This window comes from Pimephales promelas, chromosome 4 (assembly GCF_988280905.1).
Source record: "Pimephales promelas chromosome 4, fPimPro1.hap1.1, whole genome shotgun sequence".
In the NCBI taxonomy this organism is placed as follows: Eukaryota; Metazoa; Chordata; class Actinopteri; order Cypriniformes; family Leuciscidae; genus Pimephales; species Pimephales promelas.
Window position 1 is genome coordinate 1,855,001 of NC_142772.1, and position 26,382 is coordinate 1,881,382.

The 26,382-nt window shown below is 34.5% G+C and overlaps 1 protein-coding gene across 1 annotated transcript in view; it reads left to right on the top strand.

Annotated features, from left to right (window-relative positions):
• Positions 1-26,382, top strand: part of astn2 (astrotactin 2) — a 432,572-nt gene that overhangs the window by 274,933 nt on the left and 131,257 nt on the right. Inside the window, exon 11 of the mRNA XM_039661894.2 lies at positions 12,882-13,032. Coding sequence (XP_039517828.2) covers positions 12,882-13,032 — 151 coding nt within the window. The remainder of the gene's footprint in view (positions 1-12,881; positions 13,033-26,382) is intronic.

Here is a 26,382-nt window from a genome sequence, read left to right on the forward strand (position 1 = left end):
TTAGTATGTATGACCTAAAAAGTAAGTTTAAATCTGCGTTAAATATATTTAGAATATGATATCTTTGTAATATTGCTGACAATGCTTTTCCGCTGTGATTTCTGGAGGCCTCGCTCTTTGCATCATAACTCAATAAATCAAATAAATGTTAGCTTTAAGGTCATTTTGAGGTAACATTTCTACTGTACGTTTAAGTTTTTCCATCTAGTACGAATATTTCGTTTTTATTTCAGATGTATTGCAATTAACATCAATTGTTTTGATAGTTGACCTGGTTTGCTTGTTGACTTGTTCAGTTGGTCGGTTGCTTGGTCACTTGCTGACTTAATTGCATTTAAAGTGGCAGATAATAAATCTAATGAATCGAATTACTTCTTCATTACGGTAGAAATGTAGATTACATCTGAACAGTGATTGAACAGAACGAGACATACAGGAGGAGGAAGTGATAGAGTGAAACAAAAGAGAAGAGAGAGTTAGGCCCTGTCCCAAATGGCGCACTTCATGCGGACTTTCGGTCTCGTAGACTATATATATATATATATATATATATATAATTCCAAACTTTGACTGGATCATTTTCTTTGGATGAAAGCAAACAAGTTTCAATAGAATTAAACCACTTTATATATATATATATATATATATATATATATATATATATATCTTGTAAAAAAAAAAACGGTAAATCTCTGGCAGCAAAGTTTCCAGACATATTCCGTTATATTACAGCAAATAACCGTTTCACAAAAATACATGCAAAAAATTTTTAAAAATACAGAATTGAATTTACAGTAAATTACTGTTCATAATGGCTTATTAAACCTTGTAAAAACAGACAAATTATGTCAAATTACATTCAAATTCACTACAATTGAACAACTTTAGTGATATTGTCTAAATATGTTATACATTCTACCAACAGTACCAATGTTTAAAAAAAAAAAAAAAATCCTGTAAAAAAAACGGTAAATCTCTGGCAGATTCCGAAGACGGATCAGAACGTCTCAGAAGACGTATTACGTTAAATTCCAGCAAATAACCATCTCACAAAATTACATGCAAAAAAAAATTGTAAAAATACAGAATTGAATTTACAGTAAATTACTGTTCATAATGGCTTATTGAACCTTGTAAAAACAGACAAATTATGTCAAATTACATTCGAATTCACTACAATTGAACAACTTTAGTGATATTGTCTAAATATGTTATACATTCTACCAACAGTACCAATGTTTTAAAAAAAAAAAAAAAATCCTGTAAAAAAAACGGTAAATCTCTGGCAGATTCCGAAGACGGATCAGAACGTCTCAGAAGACGTATTACGTTAAATTCCAGCAAATAACCATCTCACAAAATTACATGCAAAAAAAAAAATTGTAAAAATACAGAATTGAATTTACAGTAAATTACTGTTCATAATGGCTTATTGAACCTTGTAAAAACAGACAAATTATGTCAAATTACATTCGAATTCACTACAATTGAACAACTTTAGTGATATTGTCTAAATATGTTATACATTCTACCAACAGTACCAATGTTTAAAAAAAAAAAAAATCCTGTAAAAAAAACGGTAAATCTCTGGCATATTCCGAAGACGGATCAGAACGTCTCAGAAGACGTATTACGTTAAATTCCAGCAAATAACCATCTCACAAAATTACAGAATTGACTTTTTAAATTACAGTAACTTACTGTTCATAGTGACTTTTTAAACAAAAAAATATAAATTATGTCAAAAAAAATATAAATTATGTAAAAAAAAAATATAAATTATATTAAAAAAAATATAAATTATGTCAAATTACATTAGAATTCACTTGAATTGAACCGCTTTAGTGATATGTGAATATGTTATATGCATTCTACCAACAGTAGATCATAGTAGACATTTTACTTTCTGCTGTGTGATATTAAAGCCTACAGTAAAGATAAAATAACCTTTCAGATATGAATTGAGTAATAATATGAGGAGAGATACAATACATGAAAGAGTTATTTTATGTTCTATTTGCTCAGAATCAAGTCTATGTGAGATTTTGTAGTTCATTTCATTTTAAACTCCTGGAGCATAATGAGGTTTTAATTAGACTCTCAAAACCTCTTCACGTGCAGTTTTGCCTCTTCATGTGCACAATGATGTTCAAGATCGAGGATACTTGACAGAATCTCATGATTATATCTTTTTTCCACTTGTTTTTTTTTTTTTTTTTTTTTTTTTGCATTCACGGACCAGATTCACCTCCACTCTCTTCTTCTAGAAATCTAAATGCTGATCCAAGACTCTTTTTCTCCCTTTCTAATATAGGTTTCAAGAGGTGTATTTGTCTCAGCATTGATGTCATTAACCATTCTTGGTTCCCATGAATCATTCATTTTTTTAAATAACATTTTTGTTTTTATTCTTGAGTGTGAAGATCTTTTTAATAATCTGACGAGTTTTTACAGTAAAGAACCCTTTTGCAGTCAGTGAAAAGTCTCCATGGATGTTAAAAGCTCTTCATCGATGCCATAATGCGTGTGTGACTTAAAACCCCTTAATTAACTCTGGCCCTTTACAGTAATTAACCAAACGGTTGAGCACATTTTGAGTCACTATATTTTATCGAGAGGAGTACCTAACTTTACTCAAACTGATTGAGTCATCTCTATCATCTGGTCGAGGTATATTATGCCAAAAAATAAAATAAAAATAAAATAAAAATCCTCTAGTCCAGATTTCACAGTGTCAATCAACAGCACTGGTCACAACACTTCTACTAACATGAATGTCAGAAACAAATAGCCATGTGAACTGTTTTTGGTGAAACCAAAAAAGTGGTGTTTTTTTTATACATATTACACTGTAGAGCCTTATCTTTACAAAATTATTTTACTTGGTGCCATGGAAAAACTTAAGTATGTTTTTAATATTTTTTTCAAAAAAATGCTCAACCAAACGGTTGATTTGGCACATAATGGTTAACTGTTGGTTAACCGTTAACACTTGGTTGTAATTCAAGTATTCTTTGGAATAAAGACCTCATTTTAGTCTTGTTGGAAAGAAAACACTCAGCAGATTATTGCTGAAGTAAAATCACTTAAAAAAAATAAAACTAAAAAAGTTATGGAAGTTTTAAGTACATTATATCAACCATTTTTCTTTTATATGAAATATATATTTTACAAAATATTTATTCCTATAAAATTACTATAAAGTCAAAGCCATATATCTAACCAAGTTGTGTTGTGATATCACAAAAATTGAAGTTCTCGTGAGATTTTGTTTAGCCGTAATATCAAAAATGACATAAATTCCATTGAATTCAATTGTATGCCTTCTGCTTTAATAAATTAATACATTTCTGTCCAGATCACTTCTGTCACAAAATACAGAACCTTGAGACTCAGACCTTTCTGACAATGTGTTTTGTCAAGACTAGAAAAGGTTTTGATCATAAATTATGATGGGCAATGAAAAAGTATGACAAAGTATGTGTATGAATTCTAGTACCATTTATTACCATTAAGTGACATCTCAATCATTTAGTAGAGGCCGATATTTTAAAATTAATGAGATGTGTTGAAAGAAAAAATAGATTGAGTGTGGTTACTAGACAAAAGAAGATTAGAAATTGACTTCAAAGGGTTGCTGGATCAGAGATGACTTCATGTTGGTGGAAATTAGATTATTTGTAAAACTGCTTACTTTTTTCAAGGAAAAATAAAATGAGACTTTTTCATAAATATACAAATATTATTAGGATGAGCTTCTTAGCATGCTGAACTGAGGTTATTGGTATATATGAGTTTCATCTGTGTTGCGTTTGCAGGGCTTGCCCCATATTTCTTCTTGCAGCTTTATTTGTTGTATCTAAATCAAAACACATGTTGAATGTAATCAAGGAAACATCTGCTCCTGAAAAGTGATTTGAACAGCACCTCTATTGCACGAATGCTTCCTCTACAGTAGCAGCTATGCAGCAATTTTACCATCTGCAAGTTTGTATGGAAGAACAGGTCAAGCATATGTTGATTCCTTTGACACGTTTAAGTTGAATATCCCTTGAACTGTGCTCTCATATGAGAGGCTACCTCAACAATGCCAGAAGCCATTAAAATGTTTGTCTTTAATTAAGTTTAAAAGGGAATGGATTAGTGGCACTGATATTACAGACCTTTCCATCGCTGAATGTGTCAGACTGGGGCCACATCATGTCTGCATTCCCATTAGCCCGGCCTGTGACCCTCATCAACCCCATTCACCGGCGCCCTCTGGAAATGCCACTCTAATACAGAATAAATTACCGGCAAATCTGCTCCATAAAAATTATGATCGTAATAACCGTTGAACAGCTCTCGTCCCTGCATAACCTGAGTGTATCACAACCCCCAACAAAGGAAACAATATTGTGACTGTAACAAACTCAGATGTCTGAGAGAGACTTACTGGGAGACGTCCTTACGTGCCAAACTACCTAAAATGATGTCTTCAGAGGGCACTGAAGTGTGTATAACCCAATAATCATTATCATCAAATGTTTTATGAATATAATTGAAAATTTTGAAGAGCCCAACACTTTTCAGGGCCCCAACGCTCAAATAGTGGAAATATTAATCTGCTGCATTATTATACAATATTATCTAATCCTAAGTCAAATGTGTAGGGAAAAAAAAGTCACTGAGAGGAGAATTAATCACTCTACTAGTCTATTCTGGTGCGTGAGGCGAATAATGTAACATAAATATAATGATCTTCCCGTGTCTTTCTATAAAACTAAAAAGACAAAACAATCAATTAACCAGTCAATCCATCCATCTATAAATTCATACATTGATAAATCCATCAATAAGTCAATCAACTAGCCAATCAATCCATCCATCCATCAATTAATCCATCCATCAATCCATCCTCAATCAGTCCATCCATCATCAAATCAATCAATCACTCAATCCATCCATTCATCAATCAGTCCATCCATTAATCAGTCCATCCATCCATCCATCCATCCATCAATCAGTCCATCCATCCATCCATCCATCAATTAGTCCATGCATCCATCAATTACTCCATGCATCCATCAATTAGTCCTTGCATCCATTCAACCATCCATCCATCCATCAATCGTTTCATCCAGTCAGTCCATCAATCAGTCCATCCATCATCAAATCCATCAATCACTCAGTCCATCCATCTATCCATCATCCACCCATCCACCCATCCATCCATCCATCCATCCATCAGTCCATCCATCCATCCATCAATCAATCAGTCCATCCATCCATTCATCAATCGTTTCATCCAGTCAGTCCATCAATCAGTCCATCCATCATCAAATCCATCAATCACTCAATCCATCCATCCATCCATCAATCAATCAGTCCATCCATCTATCCATCATCCACCCATCCACCCATCCATCCATCCATCCATCCATCCATCAGTCCATCCATCCATCCATCAATCAATCAGTCCATCCATCCATTCATCAATCGTTCCATCCAGTCAGTCCATCCATCCATCCATCCATCATCCATCCATCAATCAGTCCATCCATCCAATCATCCATCCATTCAACCAACCATCCATCCATCCATCCATCCATCCATCCATTCATCCATCCATCAATCATTCCATCCATCCATCAATCATTCCATCCATCCGTCCATCCATCCATCCATCCATCAATTAGTTCATGCATACATCAATCAGTCCATCCATCCATCCATTCAACCATCATTCAATCAATCAGTCACTCACTCCATCCATCCATCCATCAATAGTTCCATCCATCCATCCATCAATCAATCAGTCCATCCACCCATCCATTCTTAGGAAGTTTTCCCTTGCCACAGTTTGCATTGGCTCTCTCATTAGGGCTTTCTCTGTAAAGCCGCCGTAGGACCATTGGTATTGTGAAAAGCACTATGCAAATAAACATGAATGGAATTAATTATTTGTAATTCTTTCGTGAATAAATCGATGACCCTTATGGGATAGTTTTGGCTATTTAGGATTGATTATTCTACTCAGGGGGAGGTTCAGGATCAGGGATGTGTAAATTATACACCACTAGTGTTGACTGTTCTGCAATAATCATTTTTACTTGGCATTATAAAGGCTATGATTCATTTACAGACCTTGAGCAAATGCTGAATCAACAACACATTTCCCTGAAACCGTCTATCCATTGCTTACAAACAAACGACACACTGTAGACCAGAAGCCATTCATTTCCAAAGGCGAGTCCTGAAAATGCACAGGCGTGAGTCTGGTTATGCTGCAGAATGGATGTCACTTCTGTAATTATCTAAACTGAATGTGAATGTAAGCATGTTAAGGACTCGGATACGACTGACTACTGTGTTCTGTTGCTGTGCCGCAGCTTTCTTTGTTAAAGGGGTTGCAGATAAAGTGTGAATGTGCATTTTCATTCATCACGTCTCCTTCACTCGTTCCCCTTTTCTTCTCATCTGTGTTGGGCTTGTTTGCATCAGAGTGTGAATGCGTCTGTGAAGCAGCAATACATGCGGTGTTGTAAATTCGAACTGGCGGATGAAAGTATTGTTAAACACTTACAAGTCAGCCCCAATGTTGGCAAGTGATGCATTCATGACATACCCAAAATAAAAAGGGTTCTGCTCACAAGTCCTTCTGAATAGACACATAACAGACATATATTTAGAAGAGTTTCCAGTTCAAGTCTCAACATTAATCAGACTTTTATTAAAATGCATTCTAAAAATATAATAATAAAGAATCTTTTTTTTTTGTATTTTGTAAGTGCAATTTAAGGCCTCCCATGTGTTTTTTCATTATCGTGAGATGTATTGGATGTCTAATAGCAATGCAGAAATGTGATTTAAGGACCACATCCACCCAAAAAAATAAATAAATCTATTTGAAATATGTATAACTATGAAGGGATTATTGGGTCAGATTGAAAACCAAAGTCTAAAACTAAAAGTCTTAAACGAAAACAAAGTCTAAATTTGAAACTAAAAGTCTAAGTCGAAAATTTTATTTGGTATTTAGGATTGGGCATTTGGTATTTAGAATTAGGCATTAAGGATTGGCCATTTTGTATTTAGGATTGGCCATTTGGTATTTAGGATTGGCCATTTGGTATTTAGGATTGGCCATTTGGTATTTAGAATTGGCCATTTGGTATTTAGGATTGGCCATTTGGTATTTAGGATTGGCCATTTAGTATTTAGGATTGGCCATTTGGTATTTAGGATTGGACATTTAGTAGTTAGGATTGGACATTTGGATTGGCCATTTAGTATTTAGGATTGGCCATTTGGTATTTAGGATTGGCCATTTGGTATTTATGATTGGACATTTGGTATTTAGGATTGGCCATTTGGTATTTATGATTGGCCATTTGGTATTTAGAATTGGCCATTTAGTATTTTGGATTGGCCATTTAGTATTTAGGATTGGCCATTTGGTATTTTGGATTGGCCATTTGGTATTTAGGATTGGCCATTTGGTATTTAGACATGGGCATTTGGTATTTAGGATAGGGTAATTGACCAATCCCTAAATACCAAATTCATTTTTGACTTAGAATTTTAGTTTTCGGCATAGACGTTTAGTTTCAAACTTAGATTTTTTTATTTTCCTTGAAGACCTTTAGTTTTCAATCTGACCCAATAATCCCTCCATAGTATAACAGCCTGCGGACTTTTTCATGCATTTCTCAACTTTTTGACATTCTCACTGCTTGCTTTGCTGTGTTTACCGTATGTTGTCGAGGTTCAGGTGGGTGAAACACTACCCCTTGACCTTTGTTATTCTCAGCCGCCCACCTTTCAGAGGAGGGGCTGCAGCTTTGCCCGCGCCACCATCCATCAATAATTCAGGCTTCACATTAATTACACAATCGCTCTGCAGAGTTCTGCTCTCCGTATGCGGTACAGGCTTAGTCATCCATCACCCCTTTCAACCCACTCACATAAAGCTCACATTTCTCCTGAGGTCCAGACAACGGGTAAAAGCCATTCTTTCATTTCTGCAGGTCTCCTGGCAGGTGTTTGTTTGTGTGTGCATGCATTAGAATGCAATCTTAACTGTCGCGATGTTGCCGTGCTCACCAGCTGTCATAGAGGAATTCAATTAAGACATCCCAGGAACAGGGCGGGTGAGAATGATTAAAATTGTCAATAGCGAGCACAGTTATGAAATGTCATGGCAATATCAGCCTCCTGTGCATCACAAGACAAATGGCTTTCATCTGGAGCCACTGCGGCCCCTGATTGAATCAGCAAAATTTCAAAGGAATTATCCCTTTAATAATATTTCACCTGTTTCATTTCCACTCCTATGAGGGCAGCGATCCAAAAATTGTTCGTCAACTTTAGATCACACTGAACACTGTAATTAGCTCCCAGCAGCAATACTGCTCTATCGATCTACACTGTAAAAAATTTTCATGATTTGTTATCACAACGTTTTTTTTTTTTCCGTCAAATCAACTTAGATGATTTATGTGGTTCAGATAACATAATATTTTAAGTTTCAGGTTATTAAATCAACCTTCTTCATTGTATTAACTCAATTTTTCCATTTCAATGAACTTAAAGTTAAGGCAACCAGGTCCGTCCGTCCGTCCATCCACCCACCCACCTATTCACCCATCCACCCATCCATCCGTCTACCCATCCACCCATCCATCCACCCATCTACCCATCGACCCATCCAACCATCCACCCATCCATCCATCCATCCATCCACCCATCCATCCACCCATCTACCCATCCACCCACCCATCCATCCATCCATCCATCTCTCCATCCATCCATCCATCCATCCACCCATCCACCCATCCACCCATCCATCCATCCACCCATCCACCCATCCATCCATCCACCTATTCACCCATCCATCCATCCCTCCATCTCTCCATCCATCCATCCATCCATCCACCCATCCACCCATCCATCCACCCATCCGGCTTTCCATCCATCCACCCATCCATCCACCCATCCACCCATCCGGCTTTCCATCCATCCACCCATCCATCAACCCACCCATCCATCCACCCATCCATCCATCCACCCATCCGGCTTTCCATCCATCCATCCACCCATCTACCCATCGACCCATCCATCCACCCACCCACCCATCCATCAATCCATCCATCCATCCATCCATCCATCCATCCATCCACCCACCCATCTACCCACCCATCCACCCATCCATCCACCTATTCACCCATCCACCCATCCATCCATCCCTCCATCCATCCATCCACCCATCCATCCATTTACCCATCCACCCATCTATCCACCCATCCACCCATCCGGCTTTCCATCCATCCACCCATCAATTCACCCATCCATCCATCCATCCATCCACCCATCGATCCATCCACCCATCCACCCATCCGGCTTTCCATCCATCCACCCATCCATCCACCCATCCGGCTTTCCATCCATCCACCCATCCATCCACCCATCCACCCATCCGGCTTTCCATTCATCCACCCATCCATTCACCCATCCATCCATCCACCCACCCATCCGGGTTTCCATCCATTCATCCATCCATCCATCCAGCCATCCCTCCCCAGAGTATGTTGTGAGAGTTAGGGCTAGACGTGAGGAGATGGGGTGGTGGAGGGACGAACGGAGGCAAGTTCACAGGTGTTTAATTCGGTGTAATTATCTGAACGTGCTCCTCCCGGACTTTGTTAATAAAACATCATGAAGGGAATAATGGATGAATAGTATTTAGTCAGGAGTCACTATTCAGTACATCATAGATACCATGAAATGACGAATGATCTACTAAATTAAACTTTTTTTTGTTGACAGCATGGTTTATGAGTTTCGTAGTTCATCTGTTATATTATATTGATCAACAGCAAGATCAGTTATCAATCATGGATCTGTGTTTAATACACGATCATTTTCGAATAAGCACTTGTTATGCTGGTGTCCAGGTGCAGCTGTAGTGTGTGTATGTGTGTGTGTGGAGAGCTTGTTAGGGTGACATGTAATGCGAGCAGGCAGGCTGTGGGCAATGCCAGTGCCCTTGCCATGGGAAATCATGCTCAGTCTTGTTAGGGAAAGTTTGGAGGCTTTGTCCTGTGAGGACTGCTAATAATCCCGACTGTGGACGTCCACCTGCTCTACAGACACAGCAAAGACACACTCATTATTAACGCATATGTTCCACAGTGGGACGCCATTGTGCACGCCGTCAGCGTTTTCACAGATTTGTGTTTTTGAAGTTTACACGGAGATGATAATTTATTTTTTTATTTTTTTTTAAACCAATGCTTGCACCTTAGAACCAATTTCAAGGTTTGCGTTAAAGGGATCCTTCAGGATTTAGCATTCAGCTTTGTATTAGTAGAAAACCTGTAGTATTTTCGAATTACCATGCTTTCCACCCTCATATCCCCCTGAGACGAGAGATTTATGTATTTTATTAATGCAAAAAACGTCATTTTACATCATCAGATGATATTTTGTCCGGAGGATAAAGACTACAGTCAGTAGTCGTTAGAGCCCGACCGATAAAGGATTTTGAAGGCCGATACCGATACAAATATTTATTGGTTTTAAAATCCGATATTCCGATATATCGGCCGATATTTTTTAAAATTATTATTTCGGAAACGCACAACACAACATTAACAGATTTCCCTAACATTAGTTATTTGTAGTTATTTATGAGTTTTAACTAAAATATTATGCTAATGCATTTTAAAAAGAAACGTTTCTTTTATCGTCACAACAGAACAGACTGATAATAGTGGCATTAGCTAGCTTTATGGTTAGCTAGTCCATAATGAGCCATAATTTAGCAATAGATAACATCATACTGCAAATTGTAAAACATACATTTTCAATATAACAGGCCAAGGAGAGATGATACGTCTCATTGCTATAAATGTCACGCTCTATTAAATATATTTCTATTATATACAAAATAATTATACACAGTACACCCACATATATTATGTAAACACAAACTTTTATTTTGGATGCGATTAATCGCGATTAATCGTTTGACAGCCCTATGTTTTTTTTTCTACAATTTTATTTCAGCTGTATGACAATTTCAAAAAGTTTCTGTATGTTTTTCTTTTCTTATTTAGCGATATTTAGATATATCTTGCAAGCTTCTTTTTACTGTTTCTCTATTTTCAAAAGCCAGACTTTTACGGTTCACTGTTACTTTTGCCAATTTGGTTTAGAAACAGCCACTTGAACAGTATATGAAGAATCCTAAAGCATTCAGCCACTGTTTTGTTTTTGCTTTTTGCGACTGATCTGTCTCTATTCACGCTGTGTATTGTGTGAGCAGAGAGTCCGCAGACGTATTTGTCGGCACTGGAAGCATATCTTTTGTCGTTCACAGGCCGGGGTCATTTCCTCGCATGTGTCTGTTCAGCAGACATTTATATGTTACATGACCTCAGGTTAACCTCCAATTTATTTATTTCCTGCTTATGTTGTAGTGTCTTTGCCCAAGTTCTCAGAAAATACTGTCATTAATAAGAAACACGAGACTTTAGCTAGAGGTGCTATTGAAAAGAGGTGCATTCATCATGAATGTGAATGTCACATCAGTGCATGGAATCGAAAAGCATTCAGTCGGGTCTGTTACTTGCAAGGTTTTGAATGCGACTAATTCAAGGACACAGAATGAGTCACATTGCTGAATCTCTACTAACAACTGAAACACAGTCTTTGTTCAGCAGATGGTTGGCAAATTAATTGCACTTTTTAATTTTTTGTTTTTCCATTGGTCCATTGATCCATTGTTGTCCAAGATGATTTTCCCAAAGCAGGGGCAATACATTCTATTCTATTCTATTCTATTCTATTCTATTCTATTCTATTCTATTCTATTCTATTCTATTCTATTCTATTCTATTCTATTCTATTCTATGATTGGCATTCTAGTGTTCTGTGTGGCTGTTGACCCAAGTCATAAACCAAAGAGCCACGAAACTCATGCAATATATACGAATATATTAAATCCAGAAGGTAAATGCAATACATAAATTGTCAATACATCTATGCTGCTCAAGAATAAATTGAGGCTTTAATTGACAACTGAGTCTATAAAAGCATATAAAATGGTGTAATAATATTTAATATTATTACAATGTCAACAATAATTTAATATTTCCTTACAATAAGAAAGCCTAATCATTTCATTAAAGTAAATTAGTTGCAAGCATGTTATACTAAGATTTGTGATTAAAATAGTGTTATTTTGACTAAATATTTTTGTTTAAAAACAAGCCAATTAACATCGCATTGCTGAGATTTGCAACTCCCATTACGCTTTGCATGTGACTAGAAGAGAATGATTATATATATGAATGATATATATATATATAAATACATGCACATGCATCTATATTTAAGAAAAAAATATAATTTATATATAAAATATTTATATTTATATATAAGATAAATTATATATAAATCTATATACAGTATACTTGAAAATATTTATTAAATATATACAAGCATGTGTGAGTATTAGTATAATTATAATAATTGTAATAATTATTATAATAAATAAATGTAATAAATTGCATTGTAATAAATAAATTTATTGTAATAAATAAATGTAATAATTATACACAGTGCACCTACATATATTATGTTGACACAAACTTTTATTTTGGATGCGATTAATCGTGATTAATCGTTTGACAGCCCTAATTATAAAATTGGTATTTATAGGTTCATACTGAAAATGTTCACACCCTATATATTTTTTTGATAATATTTGACTATTTTTACTGCATTTGTGATCAAATAAATGCAACGTTGGTGAGCAGTCTGAATGTGCGATCTGTTCCCAGATTGATATTGTACTTAAAGATGATAAACTTTACTTTTTGTGTTTTGTGCTGTAGGGAAGAGGCCATCATGTCCACGTACTTCGAGACGGTGGACGATCTGCTTGCGTCGTTTGGTCCCGTGAGGGATTGCTCCAAAGACAACGGAGGATGCCGGAAAAACTTCAAATGTGTTTCGGACAGAAGGATGGACTCTACTGGCTGCATGGTGAGTTGCCATGGTGACCAAATCAGTGTGTGTGTGTCCCGAAAGCATCGTTAGCCAACTATGTTCGCAAGTAACTAGTGGAACTAACTAGTAATGACTCAAGTGTTACTAAAGACATTTTCTAAAAGTTACTAAAGTTCACCAAAAAATCTCAAACATTTGCACAAATCATGACTAGATCATGTAGTAACACTTGAGTAATTACTAGTTAGTTCCAATGATCTTCACTTTATAATACGAATCCAAATAATTAGTAATTCCCACAGAAGTATCTAGTAACACTTTCATCTGTGAGCTACTAATTCGTTAATAAGAGTTTCTTTTAGTTAATAATAGTTACTAGATTGTTAATATTGTGTTACTCATTAGTTCTTGTGTAGTTATTCATTAACGATGGAACCGTGATCTTTTTTTTTTATGTATATTGAATATAATATATAGATCTCGAGATCAGGATTTATTGAGTCCACATGCAATGCAATCTAGAAACTCTTCTTCTAACCACAGGTCGAGATCTTCTAACCACAGGTCGAGACACCTCTGCGATGCTGTTTGTGAATATTCGTTAATCGGAACGATGGTTTTGGGAAACACCGACTCATTGAACTAATGATAATGACCATAGTTGGCTAATAATGCTTTCGGGACACACACCCCTGGACTGACTGCGGTCAAGAGTGTGTGTTGTTGAGTTGCACTGGCACCCTGCTCAGAGAACGGCCGAATCTCGAATACACTGTAAAAAAATGATTTTTTGGTTAAGTAAATACTAGTGAAAAACCCCAATGTAATTTACTTGAAAAAGTTAGTTTAGGCAAGAATTTAAAAAACTAAGTAAATTCCATATCAGTACTTATTTCAAGCGAGTATAAATGAAAGTGTAATATCAACTCAATAAAATTAAGTAAAAATTACTCAACTTTTCTGATACTGGGGTTCCCATCATGCACTGGACCTTGAATAATTAATGAGGTTCATTTTTCACTGGTTTCCAGCTGTATTTACACTGTTTTATCATTGTTTTTTGTTTTCAGTATTAGTAAATTGCCATTTTGTGACATTTCGAGTAAATTTTTTGCTTAAAACGACACATTTAAACACAAAAACGATCCATCAAATGTTACCACCATTGTGTATTGTCTACCAAGTATTGAGGTGTTTGCATTCACATAAGGCTTAAAGTCTGACATGAAATTACTTAGATGATCTAAGTAAAGAACATACTGTAAATGACTAATAAAATTCAAGATAATTGTTTTAGTGAAGTGTAATACAAAGGCAAAGGAAATCGGTATTAATCAACCTTTTACAAGCCGAGTTAAAATGACTTATTTTTTGTAAAGTTTACTTAATTCCACATTCCAAGTAAATTTAACTTAAATATTTCTAATTAAAGCTATACTGATAAATATGTTTAGGTTTTTACTTGGCAAATCTTTGTAAATTTACTAGCATTTTCTGAGTGAGATCGTTTAGCAAGGTTTTTTCAAGTAAATCCTACTCCAAATTTTTTTACAGTGTTCGTCTCATCGCAGGCTGAGTTTGTCTGATGTTACATGTGCAGATTAGGGAAGGGAAATGAGAAGAAGGAAGTGCGGTTAATGGGGCTTTTTTGGGAGACGAGCTCGACTCATAAAGCAAGGCGATTGATGAGCTCACGATGGATGAATCAATCATATACAGCAGGATGAGCTTTAATCACTCACACTTTTATTAGCAATGAAAGTCTGACACTGATTTTAAAATCTGATCAGCTGCACTGCTTTAAAAGAAAGTTCAGCCAAAAATGAAAATGCTCTTATCTTTCACTCGTTCCAAACCCATTTCCTCCGTGCAACACAAAAGGTCACATTTTGAGGGATCTCCTAATCACTCATTTCTTCCGTAATGAAACAAGTCCGTCAAGTGTCAGATTTGGCATAAAAAATGATTGGTTCTCACGTGTTTCGTGACATCATGCATGTCAAATCTGACTTTGAAATATGGTTAAAGGCATTGCATACGCTAGTGCACTTCGAATTTTAAAAGTATTAATATTGTACTTGCTGATAATACTATTAATGAAATAAAAAGCCACTTAGAGAATGCACTTAACACACTGAAGTGCACTTTTAGGTAATGTATACTACAATAAGACTCGTCTCCATTGTTAGATAGCATTGTTAGTACACTACACTACCTGCTACTGTACACTGAAAAAAATAATATGCTTTATCTAATCAATAAAATTGTGGCAACATATTACAAGCAATATTATTAATTAAATTGTACAAATTAGAATTAATTAGAATATTAATTTGATTAACTATTACTCAATTCTAATTTGTTAAATTTAATAAATAATATTGCTTATAATCTGTTGCCACAATTTTATTGATTAGATAAAGCATATTCATTTTTACAGTGTAGTGTTAATGTATTATTACATCTGGACATTTCCTATTATATATATATATATATATATATATATATATATATATATATATAATTATATATCTATATTATATTTCCTATTATTATATTATATTTCCTATTATATATATATATATATATATATATTTGTTTTTGTTTGTTTTTTGTGAAAAACATATTTTTCCTCCCGTAAAAATGAATATGTTTTATCTAATCAGAAATATTGTGGCAACAGATTACAAGCAATATTATTAATTAAATTGAACAAATTAGAATTGAGTAATAATTAATCAAATCAATTCCTTAAAAGTTAACCATTTAAAATGAGTAAAACTTACAACAACTCAACATACTCAATTCTAATTTGTTAAATTTAATTAATAATATTGCTTGTAATCTGTTGCCACAGTTCTGTTGATTAGATAAAGCATATTCATTTTTAGAGTGTATACAGCATTTCACTGATGTCTTAAAATTTGATAATAACATTGAAATAATATGCAATTATCTAGCTTGAATGCATAAATCACAGGTGACTGTTATATCTTGCAAAATAAAACTTCATTCACATCCAACACACGCCTGTAAGTGTTTAACTCGGATCTCAAGCTTGACACCAGCGTACAGCGGTAGTATATCCCTCTAACTGCTGGCTGGAGTGGATTCATTTCTGGATCTCTTGACCCGGGCCGAGGTCGTGGACCCACTCGGGCTTGTGTTTTACTCTCTTCAGCTTCAACTTTCAGAGCGTTGCCTTCCTCTGCCACTTCTCCACACTCTCAGCAATAGAGGTGAAGTGAACACTTAAAAGGATTAAGCAGTGATTGCTCCCTAAAAGTGCAGTGCTGATTGTTTTAGGACATGCTGTGTTTTTATAAGACAGACCGCATTTAGTGCTTGGCAAGAATACAAATGATGTCACTTCCTTTACAAATGCTCTTGTCTTGCAACAACTCTGTAATGGCGGCCGGGACTCAAAATCCGTCATACGTTTAGCCTTCCCTTCACTCTTCTCAGAGATCTGCTGCTTAACTACACTCGTGCGAATGCTTGCTCCGAGAGAGATATGTGACGTTGATGTGCAGGGACTGATTTATTTCTTTTTTTCTGTTACACATCGATCAAAGGAAGACTAAACATCACCTGTCCAGAGTCACTATAAAAAATGGCTGTGAAATCTACAGTTATTTACGGTAGATTTCACAGTAACATTACTGTGTAAGATTCTTACAGTAGAATACTGTAAACTTTACAGTAAGACCTTAAAAATCACAGTAGTCCAAGCATTACAGTTACTGTAAATACAAAAAATACTGTAAATGGAATTACAGTACCCTTACTGTAAAAATGATTCACAGTAACTTACTGGCTAATTGTTGCCAGTAAGTTACTGTAAATTTTACAGTAATTTTTTTACAGTGTTAATATGTTTGCGAAATGTAGTATTCTTGCAGTTTGCTTAAAGGGAAATTACATAATTCACTTACCATCATCCAAAATAATTTTCTGTCTTCAATGGTTTTCAAAAGTGCATTATTTGTATTATTAGATCACTCCAAAAGCTCAAAGAACAACCCTGATCAAGACAAACACAGATTAGCGGTCTTACACTGAACGAGTGAGTAATCTCATCTTTAAATACACAACATATTAATATAGAAATGAAATATAAAAGCGGTTCAGTTCCGTCCTCTGGTGAGAAGCAGGTTATGTGTTTTATAATCTTCTCCAGGAGTGTGTGACACACACATGAGGGCTGACTCTATAATATCATGATGTTTTATTGCACTTTCTGTGTAGCCACTGTTGATGTTTTCAGCGAGTGCACACTGCTTCGAGAACACACGCTGAAATCGATTATTTATTTTGGAAGGAAAGTTTTCAGCAAGGACCTCTCGGAAATGAAATATACATAGAGAACAACTAATAAGATTGTCTGAGTTTATATTCCACGCTGAGTTGTGAAGGCCGGGCGAGTGATCTTATTAAAGTTTCTACCACCAAAAGGGTTTCCAATAGCCAACAATTTCTCCTCCTGATTCATTTATTGTGTTTTCCCCCTTGTTGACTGAACAGATGAAACATATTCCTCCATCGTGTTCAGTTTTTCATCTCGCTGAGACTAAAGCCTTTTATTTTCCCAACTAGACGCATTTATTTCAAAACGCTCTCCATTTCAAGCGTTTTCCAAAAGTCTGTACTTGTAAAAACGCCAAGTACTTGTGTTGTTATTCTGGCAGGATCATTTCATTTAGTGAAATATCTCAGCATTCACTGATGCGTCCCGGTCGCTCTCACTCACCATAAATGTTTGGTCGAAAACTGCTGAAAGTTCAGCTTTGAACACATAAAGTGCTGTCAAATGATTAAAATATTTAATCGCGATTAATCGCATTAATGTCATAGTTAACTCACGATTAATCGCACATTTTTATCTATTCTAAATGTCACTTGATTTATTTTTGTCCCATTATTTTTTTCTCATTTTAATGATCTTATCAACATGGAAAAGTGGATCGGCTTGCTTTGTGCAAATGTTTTTTTTTTTGTTTTTTTTTTATTAAAAACAACATTAGCATAGGCTAGTATACTGTGTTCAATTTCACACTAACATTCTCACTCGGAGCAAATAAGTTAAAAACTATCTTAAAAACTTTTTAAAACTTTCCATTCAGAATCTTATTGGCGTCTCGCACTCGTCATCCACTCAAAACGTAACGTTAACCAACTATTTGGCGGCTCGCAAGCCCAAACGAGTGTGCCTGTTGTTTTGTTTCCGGTCTAGCTACTGTAGATCGCTCACGCTTTGGTCGACGAAGCAACAAAACGTCCTCGCGCGGTGAAAGCCATTGAAATGAATGGGTTTTATAGCGCAGCACACACCGCGTCCTGTAGCAAATATGTGAAAAAAAAAAAAAAAAAAGTTTGCTAGGACAAAAAGACCATTAATCACATGATAAAAAAACGTTGATGCCGATAAAATGCGTTTGTGTTAATGCCGTTAAAAACGCGTTTAACTGACAGCCCTATAAATTACATTTTACAACATATTGGAAGAGAAAACCGTTTGAAATAATATTTTACAGTATTACTGTTTTATGTTTGATCAAATAAATACAGCATTGGTGAGCATACTATACTTTTTTTTTTAATTATTATCGGCAACGATTAATTGCGATTAATCACATCTAAAATAAAAGTTTGTGTTTGTATAATGTGTGTGTACTGTGTATAATTACAGTATATTGTATGTATAAACACATATACATGTATAAATTTAAGAGAAATTGGTTTTATATATATTTATATATATTTAAATATATAATAAATGATGTATAAATGAATATATATTTATATATACATATACACATGCAAATATTTCTTAAACATATACATGCATATGTGTGTGTATATACAAAATAAGTATACACATGCGCACACGTATATTATTTAAACACAAACTTTCGGATGCGATTAATCGTGAGTACACCTTTAGAAGAAATGGTTCTATTTAGAACCAGAAATGGTTCCATCCCCCGCTTCATATATGGAACTCCAAAATGGTTCTATATAGAACCATTTTTTTTGGTAAAAGGTTCTATTGGCCAAATATGGAACCCCAGGGTTCTATATAGAACCCAGAGGAACCCTTTTTTTAAGAGTGTATAGAACCTTTTAGGGGTTCCAAATACTTAGCGCTGATAGAACCTTTTATGGTTCTATATAGAACCTTTTCTTCTAAGAGTGCAGTTGTTGGCCTTGCACTATTATTTATTATTTTCTCAAACTCATTCAGTCAGGAATCTGTAAATCTCCTGTCCAGTCTCATGCAATGCGGCAATAAGTTCATTTGTTAAGCATTAAGAAGGCACATTTATTCACACGTAGGGGCCTTTTTCGTCCGTATATCGGCTCTGTTCAGTTTTTGAAGGCATGTATTCTTTCAAATGAAACAGCTTGGACGTTGGTCGTTTGAGTTTCCTCCCTGGAGTTCAAGCCAGCTGTGTCCAAACCATTACACTGCGGCGACGGCTCCCTCCTGGGCCATTAGCATAGAGAGAGACGACGCGTCCAGACCTGTGAAGAGGTGACAGAGAGACGGATGGATGATGAAGAACAGGAGGAAAAGTGAAACGAGATGAAGAACGGGAAGAAAAGGACATGTGCATGGTGATCCAGAGCAGAAAATAGTGAGACGACAGAGAGAAACACGTTATTGTGGAGGACGTTTTCGCAAAATAAAAATCCGCGTTGGCATGTCGTTGGACTTAGTTATATTCAGTGTTGGGGAGTAGTTAACTACAAGTAGCGACGCTACTAACTTAACTACATTTTTCAGTAGCTTGGCTGTAGCTCAGTTGCTTTTTAAACAGTGTAGCTTTTCCAGTAGCTAACTACTTTTTGCAGCAAGTAGCGGTGTAGCGCGAGCAAAAGCTACATTGCGTTTGTCGTCGAGTCTGCGCGAATCGGCGCGATGCAAGGATTTTCTTCTTCTTTTTAGATTACAAACTCATTTTTTGCTATTACCGCCACCTGTTGTTTAATCATGCATCTTGCGGCTAACGGTTCACTGACGTCCAGAAGTGTGTTGACACACACATGATGATGGAGCAAGATGTGACGGAAGATTTGGAGGATGGAGAAACAACTCAAGTTAATTATCCATGGCCTTATTTATCCAAGTTCAATCGGTATTTTTGAGAAAATGTTCTACATGCAATTTACGTTGGATGTATATTTTTTTCTTGCAATGTTGTAGGCTATTTGTTGCAATTTTGCAGAGATATTTGGGTGTTGTCTGTATTGTTTTAAACACTAAATATTTTACAAGTAAAACATTTAGTGTTTAAAACAATGCAATAAAATTATAATTTCAAAAACTATTGACACTTATTCAGTTATTAATACACTCTAAAAAATGCTGGGTTGTTTTAACCCAATTTTGGGTCAAATATGGACAAACCCAAAATGTTGGGTTAAAAATGTAATGTAAAAATTTAACCCAACGGCTGGGTTAGTCCATATTTGACCCAAAGTTGGGTTAAAACAACCCAGCATTTTTTAGAGTGTAATATACGTTGTTCAAAAAAAGCAAAAGTAGTTTCAATGTAGCTAGCTACTTTTTGATAGTAACTTGTAGTGTAGCTAACTACTTTTCCAAAAGAGTAGCTTGACTGTAGTTTAACTTACGAGTAGCTTGTAGCTTGTCAAACTACAGTTTCAGAGTAGCTTCCCCAACACTGGTTATATTCATAAGAAACATCAGCATAATGCATGGATTTGACCCTCATACTGATGTACACACACCACAGAAGAAAACATGGTGACACTTCCAATGAAGTCCATGCTTATTATGAATTATAACCCCATTTATACTTATGTATAAAAAATGATGGGTTGTTTTAACCCAATTTTGAGTCAAATATGGACAAACCCAATTGTCGGATTATAAATTGCATTTTTTTTTTAATTTAACCCAACAGCTGGGTTTGTCCATATTTGACCCAAATTTGGGATAAATAACCCAGCAATTTTTTTTTGAGTGTGTTGATATTCTATATATATAAAGGCCCATTACTGCATTATAAGAACGGTTATTGTTACATTTATCTTTTTTTTTTTTTTTTGAATTCCTTATGTCATGCATTTGTTTTTTTTCAATATGCATGCTCATAATCCATTATGCACTGATTTATAAACTTATACAATAGCTCCAGAGACACTTGTTTGTTGTACCAATTATCTTGATAATTGTTTGCTAATGTGACTAATGTAAATGACTAATGTTTGCATTCATGAATGGTAATTGATTTGTTAAATCTTTGTCTCATCAGCCATATGCATATTGCTTAAAGCAGTTTGGAATTATACTTTTAAAAATATATGCTATGTAACATTAAAAAAGACACTTATCTCTTTGGGGCGGTTCAGGAATGATTGTTCATAGTTACTTTTACAAATAAACAACTTCAAATGTAAAATGAGCACATGTTCATGATTTCTAAACATTTGCTTTATGAATATTACATCATATGTTTTCACTTTACTTAAAGCCATCAATGATGCATTTATATAGGTTGGTAACTGTATTATCACGCACAATGAGTATTTATAGTAATGGCTGTTAATGACAATATATTCACCTTTTTGACAGAAATAATTCTGAATTACTAAAAAGTAAGTGTATCTATAATATAATAACGGTAACACTTTATAATAAGTTAATAACATTAACAAAATGAACTAATGCTGAACAGAGGTGTTGTTCATGGTTAGTTCATGTTAACTAATGGAACTTTATTGTAAAGTGTTACCCATAATAACATTAAAGCAATGCATGTTGCATTAATACATTCATGGAATCATAAAACGGATTATATTAATACTTATAAATCAGTGTACAATGGATTATGAGTATGCACATTAAAAAGCAAATGCATGACTTATAAGTAATTATAAAAAATAAAATAAATGTAACTAATTGTTCTTATAATGCAATATCGGTCTTAAAGAGTCTTTATAAATGTGTTTATAAAATAGTAATACTAGGAGCTATAATTGTATAATTGGCTCTGCATTTTTGATTATTTCAATCACAATTTATCACCATCATTTTATCTATAGGGTATAAATAGCCTCCAAGGCGAACATGGCATACCTCAAGTCTGAAAAGAGCAAATGCAACTAACACAGTAAAACAGTAAGCCATAATGTGCATGAATTATTAATGCTGTGATGCATGCTGGGAACCAGCCCTGTCTTCAGCACTACAGACATCACAAAGTAACAGATTTGTGCAGTGATTGTTCTTGTACGGCTAATTGAGCAGCTGCACATTGCATTATTTCAGTCCCACTCGGAGAACTGTGTGTCCCATCACATCAGGGTTTGTCTGGCTAGTTTTGACCAATATTCCCTTCTGCAATCACTTACTGAGCAAGAAATCTGCATCTTCAGATACACTCAAAATTTGCTGTTATTTTATTTATTTATGCATTCATTTTTTTATTATTATTTTTAATTATTTAATTGTATTTATTTATTTATTTTTGTGGGGGGGGGGGGGGGGGTTGTCATTTGGACTACAGGGGAAAATGACTGAATTAATATTAATTATTTATATTTAATATTTAATTTAATATTTAATAATTATATATATAAAAAAATATTTATTTATTCATTCATTTTTTTATTTTTAATTATTTAATTTTTTTAATTTTTATTTATTTTTTGTGGGGGGGTTGTCATTTGGACTACAGGGGAAACGAATTAATTAATAATAATTATTTATATTTAATAATTATTGATAATTATTAATAACAGTATGAGAACGTATAATTTAATCCAGAAAAAAAATAAATCAAATACTGAGGTGTGGGGGTTATTTGGGGGGATCATAGGGTCCTAAAAAATATATATATTTGTCTAAAATCTTAAATGTTAAATTGTATAAATTTCAATATTTATTTAATTTATTTAGACATGCTTTTTGGTTACTAAAATTATTTTTAACCATTAAAAATCCATTTTGTAATATATTCCCTTACAAAAAAAAATAAAATAATAATAATAAATAAATAAATAAATAAAACAATAAAATAAAGTGATTCCGCAGGAGCATAAAAGTGTTATTCAATAAAAGCACACACTCAATTGTTAGTGTCTTTAATGACATGCAGTCATTCTCTATATCATAAATTCCTCCTTTTTTGTCCCGTTTTCCTGTTTTGGCACCATCTGATAAGGTCAAGTTGAGCTCTGAATGCCAGGAACAAAGAAATTGGCATGCCATCTGCACATTAAACCGATAAAAAGAGGTCTAAACTCACACAGCAGCGTTCACGACCGGCAGAGCTGAGCACAATATGAGATCTTCCACAAAAGGCTGCCATTTCAATTTCCGCTCCTTTAATGGTTTAATGAATTCGAGAGCCACAGTGTTATATCATCTCCAATCTGAGGCGAGGAGCCGATGGGGACGAAATAACAAAACAACTTTTAGAGCCGTTTTCCTCCTCACAATCTTTTGTGTCACTTTCATCGCTCTCATCATCAGGTTTTCGCTTTAATTGCCTTTAATGTTTGCAGAAACGTGTCTGAGTTTTTGTTTTTGCCTGGTATGTAAAGACATGAAGATGGTTAAATGACAATTTTTGACTCAGTATTTTATAAGCAATACTAATAAAACAGATCTTTTAGCCACTGATGGTGTCTGAGCCACTCTTGAAAAGCTCCATCTCCATCGAACCGCAGGTCAAACGTCAGGTTTATGAGGTCACGCGTGTAATTCCAGAGATTAATAATGAGGGACACGCATTCATTAAGATGAAGGCAGCCACTTAAATTGCACAGTGTCTGATTAAAAACCTGGAGGTGATTAGATTGACTAATGAGAGTAAACACAGACTGAGCCACTGAGGTTTTTCTCTCATCTCTGCCTTCTGTTCAGATGGATGGAGAGCACGACCGCTCGTCTTTTATAGGCCACCATTGAGAGTTTTACATCAGCGCTTTAGGAATGAGCTAAAAGACATGTTTTATTTTGTTCTCTTAATCTCTGTATTAATGGCACTCCACGAATAACTCAATAACGCTTATATAGTTCAGTGACATACTTTTTAACAAGTGGCAAATTGGAATGAATGAACGAACGAACGAATGAATGATCAATGAATCAATCAATCAATCAATGAAATGGTATTTTCAAGAGTTATTATTAGGGCTGTCAAACGATTAATCACATCCAAATCATTCTCCTTCATTGTATTAACTCACTTTTTCCAGTTCAATGAACTTCAAATTTTAAGGCAACCAGGTTACTTACCTTTTTAAGTTAAACCGACAATATTTTTTTACAGTATTGTACTGTATATTCGGCTGAATTAGAGGTTTCCTGAGAGTAGATTTATTTTAAGTAATTTGCCTCATTTCATTAATCTCTTTTCATGTTTTAAAACTTATATAGTTTTACCATTGACTACAATAAGCTATGCAAGTCAGAAAATAGCTTAAAATATTGATGGTTTAACTTAAAAAAAATTTAAGTTGATTGAACTGGAAAAGTTAATACAATGAAGAAGATTAATTTAATCATCAGAAACTCAAAATTATATGTTATCTGAACTAAATAAATTATTTAAGTTGATTTGACAAAATAAAAAATGTTGTGATTACTACACTGTAAAAAAATATTGTTGGTTTAACTTAAAAAAGTAAGTAACCTGGGTTGCCTTAAAATTTTAAGTTGATTGAACTGGAAAAAGTGAGTTAATACAATGAAGGAGATTCATTTAATCATCAGAAACTCAAAATAATAAGTTATCTCAACTAAATAAATTATTATGAAGTTGATTTGACAAAAGAAAATATGTTGTGATAACAAATCTTGCATTGGAGAAAATAAGCTTAGTTCACTCATAAATCCGATAATACCCTGCTATCTCTTTTCATGTTTAAAAACTTATATAATTTATTCCATTAACTACAATAAGCTATGCAAGTCAGAAAATAGCTTATAGATGAATAATAACTATGCTGTCAAACGATTAATCGCCATTAATCACATCCAAAATAAAAGTTTGTGTTTACTTAATATATGTGGCTGCACTGTGTATAATTATTTTGTATACATGCTTGTATGTTTAAGAAAAAAATATTATTTATATATAAAATATTTATATATAATATAAATGATATAAATCTATATACATGTAAATATTTCGTAAATATATAAAGGCATGTGTGTGTATAAAATAATTATACACACTGCACCCACATATTTTATGTAAACACAAACTTTAATTTTGGATGCGATTAATCACGATTTTTCAATCACGAAAAAATTGTTGGTTTAACTTTAAAAAGTAAGTAACCTGGGTCGCCTTAAAATTTTAAGTTGATTGAACTGGAAAAAGTGAGGTTTTTTTTTATTTATTTAATCATCAGAAACTCAAAAAAATAAGTCATCTCAACTAAATAAATTATTATAAAGTTGATTTGACAAAAGAAAATATGTTGTGATAACAAATCGTGAAAATATTTTTTTTTTTACAGTGTGGTTGAATTACAAAATGTTTACTATATTATTGAAAGCAGGGATGTTAAAATAACTAAAATGAGAGAATATCCTGGTGTTTTGTTGAAAGAAAACATGTATAACCTGAATGACAGATGTGTTGTGTTATGAAATGTCATGAATTTGGTGCTTCGGACTCAGTGTTTGACCCGATCCTCCATAAACAACACTGTGATGAATATAATATTGCAGATGCAGGACTGATGTTGTCCTGATCCAAAATGAAGAGTATCTCATATGTCATCAAATGCTGTGTTATATGATCCAGTGCACCAGTTCCAGTGTGCTGTCAAAATCCCCCCACCCCTACTCTTAGAAATAAATAAATAAATCTTCCACTTGTTTTGCTGATGTGCTTTGAAGCACTGCTCTTTTATTTCTCACTTGATGTTGTTGTTGCTTTCTTTGAATCCATGCAATCTAAAGCCTTTGGTCTTACGCTTCGCAGTCTCTGCTGGCTCTCTAAAAGATCTGACCTGAGAGTGTCTTTGTCATCCTATTTGTGAGACAAATATTTGTGATTTGATGACGCCTGGATTCATTTTCAGTGCAGACGAGCAAATAAACGGGTCAGGAACTGCATGAAAGAAAGACGCGTCTGTTCAGAGATGATACTCTGTTGTCCTGCATTTGAAAGCTTTAAGATGTTTGTCCTTGAGTAAATCAATTCAAGTGTCACAGTTATGTTCAGTGTGTTTTGGTATATTTGTTCATTTTCCCGCTCCTCGTCATTATGGTTCAGCTGTGTTTAATTAATTATCCTTGTTTTGATGTGTATTTAAAGTCTCCCTGTGGTGTAAATCCAGTTTTTAATGTCGATTAGGTGTCTGTGTGGTGTTTTTAATATGCTTTAACCATGTGTA